Source organism: Trachypithecus francoisi, unplaced genomic scaffold (genome assembly GCF_009764315.1).
Source record: "Trachypithecus francoisi isolate TF-2019V2 unplaced genomic scaffold, Tfra_2.0 Lachesis_group5, whole genome shotgun sequence".
Taxonomy (NCBI): domain Eukaryota; kingdom Metazoa; phylum Chordata; class Mammalia; order Primates; family Cercopithecidae; genus Trachypithecus; species Trachypithecus francoisi.
The window spans coordinates 41,660,680-41,676,345 of NW_022681470.1; the positions used below are offsets into that span (position 1 = coordinate 41,660,680).

Below are 15,666 nucleotides of genomic sequence, written 5' to 3' on the forward strand. Positions count from 1 at the left end.
CATGTACCCTAGAACTTAAAAAAAAAAAAAAAAGTTCAACAACCAAACTTGACATTTCTTGAGTAGACTCAGGAGCAGCCCTACATTTGTGCTGCCAGAACCCTTCCTCCGCTTCTTGCAGAACCATGATTTGCTTCTCAATCTTCCCAAATGGACTGAGCTCCCTAAAAAGCGGGGACCATATCTGTTTCTCTGTTCCCTGCCCATCCACAGGAGAAGAGCTTGCCAGAGGTAGATGCTGTCCATGAACTCTTGGGCATTTGCTTGTGTTTTGCAGACTTGGGTGCAATTCAAGGGTGACCTTCTTAACTTTTTGCATTGAGTACATCATAGAGACCTTAAGAAAATCCAGTGGCAGCCACTGCCCTGAGAACTAGGAAGCAGCTCATAGTATTGATAGCTAGCTTGACTTGGGGGTAACTTGGCTCTGAAGCTCCTCCCAGAGGTGTGGGTTTGCATAAGCGTATGGTCAGTTTTCATCACTGAAACGAAACTCTCCCAGTAGGCTGAGGGTAAATAAAGTTACCAACTTCACAGCCACTTGTGGCATGCTGAGGGGTCATTAGCTACATCTCCACTTGTCTTCTACATCTGGAATGGATGCTATTTATCTATTCCTTCAACTTTTTTTTTGATATAGTCTCGCTCTGTTACCCAGGCTGGAGTGCAGTGGCATGATCTCGGCTCACTACAACCTCCGTCTCCCAGGTTCAAGTGATTCTCCTGTCTCAGCCTCCTGAGTAGCTGGATTACAGGGGCCTGCCACCACACCCAGCTAATTTTTGTATTTTTAGTAGAGACGGGGTTTTGCCATGTTGGTCAGGTTGGTCTCGAACACCTGACCTCAAGTGATCTGTCCATCTCGGCCTCTCAAAGTGTTGGGATTACAGGTGTGAACCACTGCGCCTGGCCCCTTCAACATGCATTAAACATTTGCTGTTGAGCTTTGTATTCCTTCGCTATGATTACAAAGATTACAGACAGGGTACCTGTCCCAAAGGCACAGGCAAGGTAAATGCTGCAGTAGAGTGAGAGAGGATGACCAGAAGTGGGCAAGAAAATTAGGGTGAGAGTTCAGAAAAGTGTTACTGGCTGTGGGGGCAGGGTGGATTTAGCCTGACTTACCCTGACGCTTACAGGAAAAGTGGGAATTGGCCAGATGGAGATGAGAGAGCCAGATGTTTTTAGCAAAAGGAAGAATGTGGCAAAGATTCAGCGGTGTTCAAGCAGGGGCGGCTCCAAGTGTGGCTGAGGAGAGAATAGCTTTAGTTGACCCTCCCAAGACTCATGGATCCCGTCCAAGCCATACCCAATAAACATATGACCTCAGAAAAAACTCTGCAAACAGTTTTAAATCAACTCCCTGTCCCTTAATTCCAATCTGAATTTTGGCTCTAAGTGGAAGAAGGTCTGAGGGGGCCACAATGAAAGTGATTCTTGCATCCTGGAAGTTTGGTATGGAAGGGGGAGAATGAATGATTGCCACACCAAGTGCCCCCCTCACTGGTGGACTTGATTTCTCCAATGTTTTTTCCTCTCTCACCTGAAGCTGTTGGTATGACTAGAGTTAAAGGTGAGATTATAGACAAGATGCAGGCCAGGTGAGGAAGTGAATACTCATTTGGGGTTCTCCCTGGCCAGGTCCACACTGAGAATTTGAGTTTGCTGATGTCAAGGATCATGTCTACTATGTTCACTTATTTCTCCACCACCCACTGCAGTGCCTGCTTATAAGAGGTGACCAGTCATTATTTTTTTGATGAATGAATCCACGGATAAATGAGCAACTGTGGACATGGCAAATACATACTGTCTTATATATAATTACAGAAAGAATGAATGTTTTGCTCAATGTTACCCAATGAAAATAAATTTAAGTTTGAATAGCAGTTCAGTTACATCAAGAGTAATTGCCCACTGCTGTATTACGAATGTGATCCAATTCCTGGAGACATAAGCATATGAATTATCAAAGCATAATTACACCTGACATTACATGGCTTCCCTGCAGATTCCTTCTGACAACAGAAAAGTAGAAGTTCCATGATACAGCAAGAGTGACTCACCTTTTCATTTCAGAGGGCTGTACCTCCCAACTCAAGTGTGACATCTGCTTAAAAGATGAAACCAGCCTCCTTCCAAAGAAATGACATCTGGTCAGCTCTTCAAGGATGAACATTTTATTGGAATATAGGCACTTAGCAGAGTAAATACACGGTTACAAAGTGTTTTAAGTTTATTTGCTTTATATAGTGACCAGAAAAGTCAATCCACAGTGTCGATTTTTTTCTTGAAGTTGCAGACTTTAGAAGGCAAACCCTCAAACCCATCTCTTTATGGTAAAGTGTGAAGGCACATGTTGCCAACTGTTGCACTGAGTGAAACTATTATTATTAAGTCAGTGATGCCCTTCCCTTCTCCACATCAAAATTGCTATGAATCACATATCACTTAACCTTTTTATAACGAACAAAAATCACTTTTGTCTTGGGGAATTGTGAAACCTTTTGAAATCACTAGCTCTGATATAGCAGACTACAAAACCAGAGTTGAGAATTTTTATAATAAAAAATGTAAAGCTAGAAAACTTTTGTACAAGTTGGAATCTTACCCTGGTAGTCTCCAAAATCTTTTTGGAAAAGATTACTATGTGTAATGCAAAAAAAAAGTTTACTATGTGTAGTGCAAGGCACTTGTGTCTCTGCTCAAAGCTACAAGGGAAAAAATGACAAACCCAATTTTTTTCAAGGAAAATATTTTTTCTTTGTGAAAGATCAGTAGTAAAAGAACTAGTTTAAAGTCATGGAGTTTTTGCCAAAAACCATGTCTCGAGGTTTTATGCATTTCTAATGGCTTTGCCCATAGGAGAGATCCCCAGAGTGGCACACAGAGGCTTTTCATGCCATTCATTTAGATCAGAATAACCTTGCTCCAATGTGGAAACCACTGAAATGACCCGTGCAAGTCTGGATGAAAAGCAAAACAAACTCATGTGATATGAAGTTATTCCATTCATCTTGTTAAAATGAAGACAGAGTATTTTAAATGCACTCTAGTTTCCTGTTCCATCTTCAAATTTAACAATTATCCTGCTTATTCCAGAAAACTTGTCTTTTTTTTTTTTTTCTTGAGACAGGGTCTCATTTTGTTGCCCAAGCTGGAGTGCAGTGGTACAACCATAGTCACTGCAGCCTCAACTCCCCTCACTCAAACAATCCTCCTGCCTCAACCACCCAAGTAGCTAGAACTGCAGGCACACATCATTATTATTTTCTGTAAGGATGAGATCTTGCTATGTTGCCCAGGCTTGTCTGGATCTGCTGGGCTCAAGTGACCCCCCCACCTCAGCCTCCCAAAGTGCTGGGATTATAGGTGTAAGCTACCGCATCCAACCCAATAACTTGTCCTTAGTGAAATATGTACAGCAAATTCTTTGATTATATTCTGGAGTACATCCTGCCAAATAGTGCCCAGTCCTCCCTAACCTACATGATGAATAATTTAGGGCATTGATGTTCATCCATCCAATGCAGTGAAATGTACTCTCTTTTAGGTTTGAAAAAAATCTCTTAGCTTTCCAGGGGGTGCAAGAAGCCCTGCATTCAGCGAGTAAAGGAAGCCAGGAAGCTCCGGTGTGAGGTCCGCCTGGGCTGGGACTCCACACTACCGTCTCAGGGAGTCGGGCAGTCTTTGTGGGGCTGGGCACTGCTTCTTTGGCTTCCTGCCTTACTAGGCAGTGCATCTGGCCATCTGCCCCTTGGACTTTGGACTTTACTTAAGAGAAAACTCAACAAGGGCAGAAAGCCCAATTCAAAACGTCTCTCTGCCTAACAGCAGGCCCCAAATAGCCCCAGCACAGCAGTGTTCTGGGTGTCCAGTTCCCACATTTCCCGAGCAGCCTGATGCATGCCAGGTCCTCTGCACCAGGGATATTAAAGTGACTCAAGGAGGCAGGAAGCCATTATTCAAGGCTGTGGGTTTCTAGCAGGAAGCACAGATGATGACTAAATCCTAGTTTCTGTTCTTTAAGAGAGGAGTCTCTTGGAGAGACAGGAAGTAAACCTAATTTCAACACACCATGCTAAATGCCAGGATATGAGTGAGCACTGCGGAAAGCAGAGACTGGGGGAGAAGTGGCCTTTACTTTCTTCACCTATGGTGGGATCCCTCAAAGACATGAGGATCTAAACACTCCAAGAAAAGTTGCAACAATTAAATATGATATTATACAGATATTATTATTCAGGTTTATGACCTAGAAATTCTTCATGGGAGGGCTGAAGAGGGTGATATTTTAATTTCTGGTTAAATGGTTGAACTGTGTGTGAAGCAAATGCTCTAAAGAACTGATATAAATTTACTTGATAATGATGATCTAAACAAGTTCTCAACAAATATGTTGAGATCTGATATTAAAATTTGGGGAGGGGCCAGGATTACAGCTCACACCTGTAATCCCAGCACTTTGGAAGGTCGAGATGGGTGGATCACTTGAAGTCAGGAGTTTGAGACCAGTCTGGCCAACATGGTGAAAACCCATCTCTACCAAAAATACAAAAATTAGCTGGGAGTGGTGCCACACGGCTGTAATTCCAGCTATTTGGGAGGCTGAGAGAGGAGAATCTCCTGAATCCAGGAGGCAGAGGTTGCAATGAGCCGAGATCACACCACTGCACTGCAGCCTCAGCGACAGAGTAAGACTCCATCTCAAATAAAATAAAATAAAATAAAATAAAATAAAAAGTGGGGGAGGGAAACCAAGATGTAATACCTGGGACTGGAGATTTTAGGAAATGATCCGGTATTTTTCTGAAGGAGAAAAGAACAACTCCTTTTAATCTTTTGGAAGTAAGTCTCTTCCACTTTCAGCATTAATGGTTATAGGTCACCATCCGTTAAGAAGATGTGTTTTGTCTATTTCCATTAAAATGTAAGTTCTAAGAGGAAGGAACAAAGTTCTTTTGCAACACGGTATCCCCAGTGCTCGGTATATAACAGAGACTCAATTAGCTTGCTGAATGACAAAACTAATGATTTCAGCTTTTGGTAACATCTTTGGAACTTGAGGGCATACACCTTGGCTTTTGTCTTTATTTATTCATTCATTTTGTGCCTTTCTGGGAATGAACTAGGACTGTTTCAATGGAAAGAGAAAAAAAAACGCTGTCATAGTTTGAAAATTGGCATATGTTTTCTTCCAGATTAAATTCCCTTGGACCTTTTAATTTACGCTAGAACGAGCACCTTATCTTTTTTTCTTTTTTTTTTTTTGTTACTAAGCTCAACACAGTGCGTGGCATGCAGTAACTGTTCAAATAATGTTTGTTTAATTGATGGGCTTTAAGCTTGATAACTTAGCTAAGCCCTTTGCACAGTCTAAGCCTAATTTGGAATGCTTTCAGGCTTACCCAGGCCAATAAAATTTTCTTGCCTCATCTGAATTTCCTGAAAATGTGATTAATTAATAAGAATCATCAAGATTAATTAATAAGAAATCAATAGCAGGATGAGTAACAGGCCCAGATAGTCCCACAGATCACACCTTCCGCCCTCCATTTCCGCTTAGCTTCTCCTGAATCTATTGGGCGTGATTGCCTCTGTGGGGCTACAGCCAGCAGGGGTGACTGTTCATGACCTACCCTCTCTTGCAGCCTGATTGTGGACAAATGCTGAGTCCTTAAGTGATGGTGAAGTAGGCATAGTAGATAGTAAAGCTAGACTTATACTATACATTTGCATTCTCAAACAAAATTAAAAAGCCTTAAAGTGCATAAGAAGATTGCACCACTGAAAAGTAAATAGTATATTCAAAACTGTCATCCTACTGTTTTCTCTGTCTTGCCTGCAATACATTCCCTCCTTAGACATCCTCAGCTCCCTCTCATCCCAAGTACGCCATTGCCTTTGTAATTCTTATTAAAATACTAAAGCAAAAATTCATGGCAGAACAATTCATTTCCACAAAGGTTTGCCTCAGTTGCTCATGCCCTGTGTGCATTTCCTCTGGTTTTATTATTCAAATTCAGAAAATACTTAAACATTTTTTGGTAACAGCTTACTTTGGTAACATGCAACCCCTAAGTGTACCCCTATAACCCTTTGGCTTTGTTCAGAGAAAGACTTTAGCCAAATGGTCCCTTTCATTCCTCTGAGGGCAGCTCTGGGGAACTCTCCTGAGCACCTTCTCCCTCCTTCACATCATCTTTGTGTGACAGCAGGACATCCGTGTTTGGAGCATCCTCTACCACCCACTGACACTCATGAACATGGGCTAACTTGATCTCCTCTGCATTCACACTGCCTGTGACCTGGGCCACGCTGCTTTGCCCTCCCATCTCTTCCTGTTCCTCAGAAACCTGGCTCTCACTAAGGCAGACGGGGTCAGAACCTAAAGTGCAGCCCTCTTGCTGTGAGGCCTCCCTGTCCTCGGTACCCTTGCCCCCTCTTCCTTCATGGGCAGTGAGTGTGTAGGCCTCTCCTGGGAGCTCCCCCTCCACGGGCCCCAGGGGCTCCTCAGTGAGGCCTCCACTGGCTCGCGGAGAGGCTGGGCTGCCTACCTCTGGAAATCCCCCCAACTCCTCCCCAAGGGCCTCGGGACAGGGAGTTTGGGCCTCCCTCTCACTGACTTCACTTTCTTCACAGTTGTCCAGATGGGTGGCAGCTGCCTGACTGGGCTCTTTTTCCTCTTCTTCTTCATTTTCTTGGGGAACGTGACTCTCCCCATTCGTATCTTCTTCTATCGCTGGAGCAGAGTCCACTGGTACTTCCATGGATGCTGTCAGCAACTTTCTGAGCTCCTTCAAAGAACCTGAGGCAGCAATGGGTTCTGGATCTTCCTGGGTGGGTTCTTCACCCTCAAGGGTCCCTCCAAGCTCCAGCTCTGATGAACGTGTGCCTGGGAGTCCTGCAGTGTCCTCTGCCGCCACAGGACTCACCACGAGGTCATCCACTCTTGAAATAATCACCTGCTCAGTCCCACCTGGGGGTAGGCTTGGCCCAGGGAGAGAAAGGCTTTCTCCTTTGGCCAACGAGCTAGGGACCTCAGGCTGCTTCTCTTCCTCCGACTCCTGGAATACTTCGTTACTGAGGGTCTCACTACCCGGAACTCCTGGCAGAATGGCAGAAGCTCTCCTGGCAGGGCTGGCTTGGTTTGACCCTGTGAGGGGCTTTAGATCTGTTAAGCTGGACACACTTTCACTGGGCAAGGCCATGTTATCTTCAAATAAGTTGTGTTTCTTCAGGAGAGCGGCTTCCTTTATCACTGAGAGATATCAGAAAACAAAACATGATATTAACACTCTGCCCTGGTCAGCCTGGATTTTCTGATTTTATTGAGAAGCCAAAGTCCTCTCTCAGCCTCTCTGGCTATCCAAATTTCTCTATTTCAAGACCCAGTTTACATCCAGGGAGCCTTCCCTGATGACCAAAGACTGTCAACTGTTTCCAAACTCTGAGCCTCCGTAGCACTTATTCAAACAGCAAACATTTGCAGGGCATTTAACGTGGGACAAGCCCTGGGAATGCAGAGATGAATAAACTATAGCCTTTGTTTTCAAGACACTCAGGGTCTGCAACAGCATCACCTATATCCCTCAGGGAGGCCCCAGCACATTTTATTAGCTGCTAAGATGGCTGGCTTCAGTTTGTCCACCTGGACTGAAATCCTCTAGGGCAGGGGCAGGCCTTACACTTCTCTGCTTTACCTTGCATTGCAGTCCTGAATGTGTAATAGGTACTCGGTACTGCACATGCAGAGGAGAGGGCCGAAATGAAGATCCGTGTGCATCTAGCTCAGTTTCAAAGGCCACCAGAGGGGCAAATCTAATAAGAACAACAACAGCAGGTGACATTTTTGACCACAGGCCTCCTACTTATGGCAGTGCAGGGGCTGTAGTGCCCAAAAATATCACATCCCAGGACTGCCATTCATATCAAAGACAGTATAGATTTGTGTATTCAGCATAACTTTTCAGCAGCTAGCTGCCGAGTTTCCTTCTCTAACAAAATCAATATATTGTGACAATTTTCTAACAGAGAGCAATAAAGTGTCTGGAGGAAAGGAGTCTTTTTCTAAATCACCCAAAGGTGCCCATGGTGGGCTGGCAGTGGCCTTGACTGAGCCCTTCCTTGGTGTAGACACTGCGCCGACATCTTCATATTCCTGACTTCATTGGATTCCCTAGAATTAGCTACTGGGACCTGGGGCTTGTGCTTGGCCAGTTTTCATTGAGGAAGGTTTTTTGTGATACTTAAGACCTTCCCTTTTTTTTTTTTTCTCCTTCCCAAAGGAGATCAGATATGTTTCAGGCCCACAGTTTGATGGTGGCCCTCTCCAGCCTTTTTTTTTTGAAACCTAGTCTCACTCTGTCACCCAGGCTGGAATACAGTGACACAATCTCACTCACTGCAACCTCTGCCTCCTGGGTTCAATCGATTCTCTTACCTCACCTCTGGAGTAGCTGGGATTACAGGCATGCACCATCACGCTCAGCTAATTTTTAAATATTTTTAGTAGAGATGGGGTTTCACCGTGTTGGCCAGGCTGGTCTCAAACTCCTGACCTCAAGTGATCTGCCTGCCCCAGCCTCCCAAAGTGCTGGGATTACAGGCGTGAGCCACCATGCCTGGCCCTCCAGCATATTTTTAACAAGTTTTCCTATCCACAGTCCAATCCCAGGCAAGGGATTCCTGAGGATACCGGGTGCCAGGGTCCTACCGAGACTCGCATGACACTGCGTCATCACCCTGCACCTTTTTCTGTCCAGCTGAGTGTAGGCTGGGAATGTGTTGAGAGAGCCATTAACAAGCCTTGCTGCTGGAATTGCCTGTTCTCAGCTTTGGTGAGTGGGAGGCAGGGACAGTTATAAGCCTGTGCCTAAGAAAAGCCCTTTTCCCTTTGTTCTGTCTGGAATAGCAAGAGGAAAACAGCTCTTCATGAGAGACCCGAGATTTAATCTCACTAAGCCTCAACTTTCTCATCTGTAAAATGAAACTTAAAATTCCCATCTCACAGCATTCATATTTTTGTATTAAAAAGGGAAAATAATATCTAAAGTGCCAGCTTAGTGTGTGCTTAATCATAATGCTCAATGAAGGTTAGTATCCTTCCTTCTTTCCTTCCCTCTCCTCACTGTCTCCCCACCTCACCAATGTCCATTTCCTCTTCTCTTTTCCTCCAGACTAGCCTTACAGAATCCTGTTTCAGGGATGCTCCCCTCTAGGGAGAGTCCCTGCAGCACCAGGTAATCCTCCTTACCTTTCAGAGTTTCATCAAGCAGGATCTGATGTAAAATCTCCTCATAGACATTTTCAACGTGAATCATATTGGTATGATCTGCAAAGATGAACTGCTCATATTTCTGAAGCTCCTGGAGAGCAAGAGATAAGAAGATAAAGACGAAAAGGCATGAGATGCCTGTTCTTAGAGGAGATACAGAAAAGACGATTCCCACTCATGATTCCTCTCTTGGAGGGCATGGGAGAAGGATAATGTTGGCCCAGGGGCAAATTACTCAATTCAACAATATTTTACTGGGTTCCCTTCAATTCAATTCATTGTCTAGGCACCATGCCTGACCTCAACACATCTATTACTGTCCATGATAAAGTGCAGAACTCACTCAGCCATTGGTGATTCCTTTCCCTTTCCTTGTACTGGCCATGCATTTTATGCACTTCATGGGGGAAGACAGCAGTGATTTTTTTTTGAATCATCTCAAGGCCTCAATAGTAGGTTTGGAGCCTCCTTTTTTTCCCTCATCACTAAGATGTTTCCTTCTTCCTTTTTTTAAAAAATTACAACAGCACTTTACCAAGGTATGCTATATATAGTAAAATGTACAGATAAGTACAGCTCAATGATTTTAAATATGTAAATATACTTATGTAACCATAACCCAGATCAAGAAGGAGAACATTTCCATCATCCCCAAAGTTCCCCCACTCCCCTTTCCAGTCTGTACCCCTCAAGATATGAGCACTGATTTTATACCTATCATGATAGATTGGTTTTTGCTTGTTCTTGAACTTTATAGAAATGAAATCATAATTATTTTGTTTGTTTTTGAGATTCATCCATGTTGCTACATCTATCAGTAGCTCATTCCTTTTTATTGTTAAGTGGTATTCATTATATGGATAAACAAAAATTGTTTATCTGCACTCACATTGATGAAAATTGAGATTGTTTTTCAATTTTCAACCATAAATATAATTGCTGTGAACATTCTTGTACATATATTTTTTTGTGGATTTAAGGGCTTGTTCATGTTGGGCATATACCTAAAAGTAAAGTTGGGTCATAGGGTAGATGTACGCTTAACTTTATTAGAATGGGACCACTTTGGGGGTTGGGAGAATCTCTAGGCAAGGGCTCTTCAGAAACATTTCTTTCTCTTCAACTGGCCCTGACATTCATTGATTCCTTCTAGGATAGCCCAGGCATGGTGCAACCCTTAACTCTCCCTCTTTTCCAAGGGTTTCCAAATGGCTTGCCTTTTATCAGCATGAGGACAGGGCAGGGATCAAAATGTACCAAATTATATCCCAGAGATTAATTCGGTAATCCTTGCACCTGGTGGTGCTGGGGCATGGCTTCCCACATGCGGCTCTTAGAGAATCAGGGACTTATCATGGGATTTGTGGTCTCTTGCCTGGAAGGACAGTATTTACAGCAGGTGATCAGAAGCACCACCTCAGACAACTCTCAGTGCTAGGACTTTGGGGCACTGTAGCCCAGATCACAGTGGGTAATAATGGGTTCCTTTAAACCCAGCCAAGAAGAAAGACAAAGGATTGAAGAGACATGAGCTTCAATGACCCCTAGAGGGTCTAGAGGCAGGACTGTTGCACAGATTTGAGAAAAGCATTGCCCAGGAGACTGGAGATTGCCCTGGACTAGACATGGGACCTTGGTGAGCCACATCACTGCTCTGTGCCTCTGTCTCTTCCTCTGCTAAACGAGAGGCACAGACTCATGCCTACAACACCCTTTCATCCTTCCCATGTGGTCTCCCATTCCTATTCCCCTGATTGTCATTCATCCCTCAGGACTGGGTGAAAGCATGACCCTGGAAGTCCTTCCTGGCTGCAGAAGCAGAGTTTGGCACTTTCATTGGAACTCTTCCCCATGAAGCAACTGCTGTGTTCCTCACATGGCATCCTGTTTGCCTGTCTCCCACTCTCTACCATGAACTCCAGAACTGCAGGGATGCTGGCCTGGCATAATGCCTGGATCATATGTGATACACATCTAATACATATTTGCTGACTCAATAAACAGTAGATCTTTAAATTTTCAACCAGCTAAATAATTCTGTGAGAAGGAGTACTTTCTATGGACATGTATACTGTCATGAAGTGACCAACTTTACAAAACAGGTCTTCTATATTGAATTGGTTGAACAGGGCCATAGGTTTACTTCCCTCGGCCAATTAATTTAGTATTACTGAAGGTAGGTGTTGGGGAGTCAGAATCATTTTTTCACAGTTCCCCAGACAATTCTAATACATAGCTCTGGCTGAGGTTGAGTACCACAGATCTAGGAAGCTGCTACTTATAGAGCCAAGGGAAAAGCACTTTAGCAAAATAAAGACTCCTTCTAGGAAGCAGATAATTCCCTCATTCATCTATTCTGCAAATCCAGATTTTTAAAAAGCTCTTGAAGCTGATACAATATCCTCCATTAACAAAAACGCTGGGTCACAGGCTCTTTTGAAATCAATGCCTCCTGATTAAAAAATTACAAGAGCCTCTTACAGATTGGGCACAGCACACTCTGTTGATGCTTGGAAAGAGGGGAGCCGATGAGAAGGAGAACCTCCTTACCTTTCTCCTGAAAGAAGGTGGATTTGAGGCCCCCAAACTGCCTTTGTGATTGAAAAAAAAAAATTCTAAGCAGAACATCTGTGTGCAAACCCACCTAGCAGTGGACACCATCATCATTTGGCTGCTGAACTGTTCTGCCATGTAAGGTCAAGGGTCAATCCCTTGGCTTAATCAAATCCTTTCCTATTAAAGAACTATGCCCCAGAAATAAATGCCAAATACATCTAATATGCTGATGATGATCTGAAGAAAAACAACACTTACAGACTATAAAAATGACCAAAGAAATGTCTGCGGTAAAATAACTCATGCAAAGGATTTTAATGTTCCAGTGCTTGGAGACTCTCTGAGCTGCCAAAAACCTCTTTATCATTTGCTCCAAGAGGGAGCAGGCCTTGTTCCAGGTTAATAGATCATTTTTGAAATGCAGAAGTAGTAATAATAATAGTGGTAGCAGTACTTGATACAATTTCCTGAGTGCCTATCATGTTACAGGGAAGTGTGAACCAGGTTCACACTCTGGTGGTCACCAGGTCTGTGGCCCTGGCTCAGTGGCTTAACCACACAGGTTTCCTCGTTTGTACCATGAGGATATAAATAAAACCTCCTCGCAGAGCTGTTTTCAGTCTCTGCTGGCCCATTGCTCTGCTCTACAGATGAAGTCACACCCTCGTAATCATGGCTCTCACTGGATGCTCAATGTTTGTAGAGGTTTTAAGTGGTTCCATTGATTTCACTAAACAACATTGCTGGGTTTAACAGAACACATATCCTGTAATCATGTTAGCTAAGATCTTTTTTGGACGCAATGGTCAAGTTTCAGAGGACATGTTGGACCTATGAGTCATACTATAATGAGGAACACCCGGTATCCTTAGGTATTCTATGTCAACCCCTAGTTTGACTCAAATTCAGATCACTGCCTTTTGAGATTTTGTCTAGTACAGGGGTCAGCATATCTGGCTAGCATCTTGTTTTTGCAAATAAAGTCTGTTTATATATAGTCAATGGCTGTTTGTGTGCTACAACGGCAGAGCTGAATAGTTGCAACAGAAATAGTGCAGTCCATGAAGCTTAAAAGATTTACTATCTGACCATTTACAAAAATGTCTGCCAATCCCTCCCTGGTCCAGTCTGCTGTTTGCCAGTACACATCACAAAAGAACTTGTTTGAACATCAGAGGTAAGAAGAGCAAGCTCTTTAGGGTAACTCATCCCCTTACTGGTTTGCACGTGGACGCCAGTGCCTTCTGCATGGTGGGAAGTGTGATTTGAACTAGTGCCTTTTGAAATATCTTCTTTCGGATGGTGCTGCTGTCATAATCATATTGCTGTCAATAAAGAAACATATGTTAAATAGTTACATTACAATCTGTTGACTTATGCTTGTGCAAAAAACTCACCCACCCACTTCACCTCTCTTTTTCCCCTAATGTCTGAGAACTCTTGTATTTCCAAGGCCTCAGAGATCTTTCCATGTAATCCCCTCACACTGCAGGCACAGGTTATAACTGATAATGATCCATCTCACTCTTACCTTTTACAGGTGTGGAAACTGAGGCAAGATCAAAACAGAGTGGTGACTTCTGCATTATAAAGAAGTTGCGGATAGAATTGGGGGGTGAGTTTGTACTTTATTACTCCTGTCCCAGGTAGGTCCATGATCATCTATTACTCCACATCCTCAAAGCAGGGTCAGTGGGTTGTAATGATTTCCACAAGGGAAGAGAAGGCCTGGCTAGTGGCTCCATAAACACTGTGATATGTTAACCAAAGAAGTTCAGTATCCAGCACAAGAAAGATGATGATTCTCTCTGTTCTGCATTGGACATCCCAACATGGAGACCAGGATTTAATCTTAGATCTCACTTCAAGGGGATCACAGATAAATCAGAGTACAGTCGTAGGCAGTGAGAAGAATGGTCAAGCCAAGTGAAGGACAGTTAAAGAGACCAAGGTGTTTATACTGGAGATAATAACTTAGGGCAAGTTATAACTTATTCAAACAACCAAAGGCTGCCACGTGGAAGAAGGTTATGAATGAAGTGGGTAGAACTGGAATGACCAGTGGTGAGAACTTTGGTCTAACATAAGAAAGCATGTTCTTGCTGTCAAGAACTCAAATGGGCTATCCTGAGAGGCAAAAAGCATCCTGCCAGTGCAGGTGTCGGAGCACGAGTGGGATCACCCCTTGAGGGAACCTGCTGAACACTGAACATGAAGTTGAACTAAAGGCACTCAAAATCTCTCTCAAACTTGTGGTCCTAATATTTGAACACCTTTCTACATTTTTTCTTCCTTTCTTTCTGTGTGCTAAAGCATTTGACACTGACACTATCTTTTTTTTAGTTCCATTGCAATTTCATTATTATGTGTGTTACCATGATCAGTATCATTTTTAATATCAGTGAATTGGTTGCTAGAGTTTCCTCTTGCTTGTGAAGCATCAAGATCAAGTCTGAAATTCAGAGATCACCCGTAGGCTCTGTGGGACTTTGATCTTCTGTTCCAAAGCACTGTTTAGGATAACTAGAAAGCAGTAAAAAAAATCAGTGGACTAGGTGTATGATCATTTATCCTTAAACTCACCATTGACCAGCCTGTTGAGCTTAATTAAGTCATATTAGCTTTTACAGAATCAGTTCCTCATCTGTACAATGGGGGCATATTCTAGTGAATGCACAAGTTCTTGTAGGGATCAAGTAAAAGCTTTTAAAATATAACATATGCCCAAGCTCCTATTATTAAAACTATTTTAATACACACTTACGCTGAAGTACATTTAAAACAATTTCATATGGTAGGTTTCTTTTCCTTGGAGTATTTCCTTTGCCATGAGGTTTTGATTTTTCAATAAAATATTTGCCAGTTTAATGGATTTTACTATATTTGTAACCTCTTTGAAGAAAGAAGCTGTGCCTTGCCTATTTTTACATCCCATACAATACTTATAGTGGACAGCCAATAAATGTTTGTCGAGTTCGATCTCTATGAAAGCTGGGACACAGGGCCTCTAGCTGTGGGTAATGATACTGAGGACTAGCAGTGGTCACTAGATGGCAGAAGAGGCATGGAAGTCACACTGGAGAAATCGCAGCAGATTGACAAGTCACTGGACTTCAGAGAGGAAGGAGTGGGGAAAGATTAGAGCGAAGGAGAGAACATGTTATTTTCCATTTCACAAAAGAAACAGGGGTCACGTTCTCATTTTATGCTTCCCACAAACAAGAGAACGGTTTTACCTTTAAGACTCGGAGCTTAACCTTCTCAATGGCAACTGCAGTTTTGGAGGCCTCTCCTTGGAGATGTGGGGAAAGCAACTGCTCAAAAGTGAACACTGCATTCTCCATTAGCTAGAAAGCAGAAGTGACACAGAAACAGACAACAGTCAGAGGCTGGGATCACCAACCACTGGCCTGGCTAAGTGGGCTTGGAGAGTAGGGGCCATCAGAGATGAGTCCCCTCGGCTGTTACTCTGGGGGTGACCCAGAGCAACATGACCCCATCACCAAGACTATGAAACAAATGGTCACGTGGCCACAGTGGGAACAGGAAGAAGTTGGAAAACCCAAGGCCATGGGACTGAGCAAGCGTTCTGTCATCTCCTGTGGGTACTCCTCTTCTATTCTCTGATACCTGCAGCCACTGACTAAGGGATGAGGCTGGAGCCTTCTTCAACTAGTTTTTGGCTGCACCTCCACTTTTAAGTGGATGTAAAGCCCTCCGCAGCATATCTCTCCCTCTCTCTGCAGGGCTGGGAAGGCAGGAAGGTCAGGGATGGGTGGGGACAGTGGCTGACACGCTCATGACTCAGAAAGCAGAAGTAGTGCAGGTATCTT

General features: G+C 43.5%; 1 protein-coding gene across 1 annotated transcript in view; it reads right to left on the reverse strand.

The window, feature by feature from the left end:
* Nucleotides 1–2,164: 2,164 nt before the first annotated feature.
* Nucleotides 2,165–15,666, reverse strand: part of NIBAN1 (niban apoptosis regulator 1) — a 179,964-nt gene continuing 166,462 nt past the window's right edge. The window contains exons 11-14 of the mRNA XM_033197341.1: nt 15,070–15,180; nt 13,051–13,158; nt 9,257–9,368; nt 2,165–7,261 (exon numbers count right to left, since the gene is read on the reverse strand). Of these exons, the coding sequence (XP_033053232.1) occupies nt 6,141–7,261; nt 9,257–9,368; nt 13,051–13,158; nt 15,070–15,180 (1,452 nt within the window). The 3' untranslated portion in view covers nt 2,165–6,140. The remainder of the gene's footprint in view (nt 7,262–9,256; nt 9,369–13,050; nt 13,159–15,069; nt 15,181–15,666) is intronic.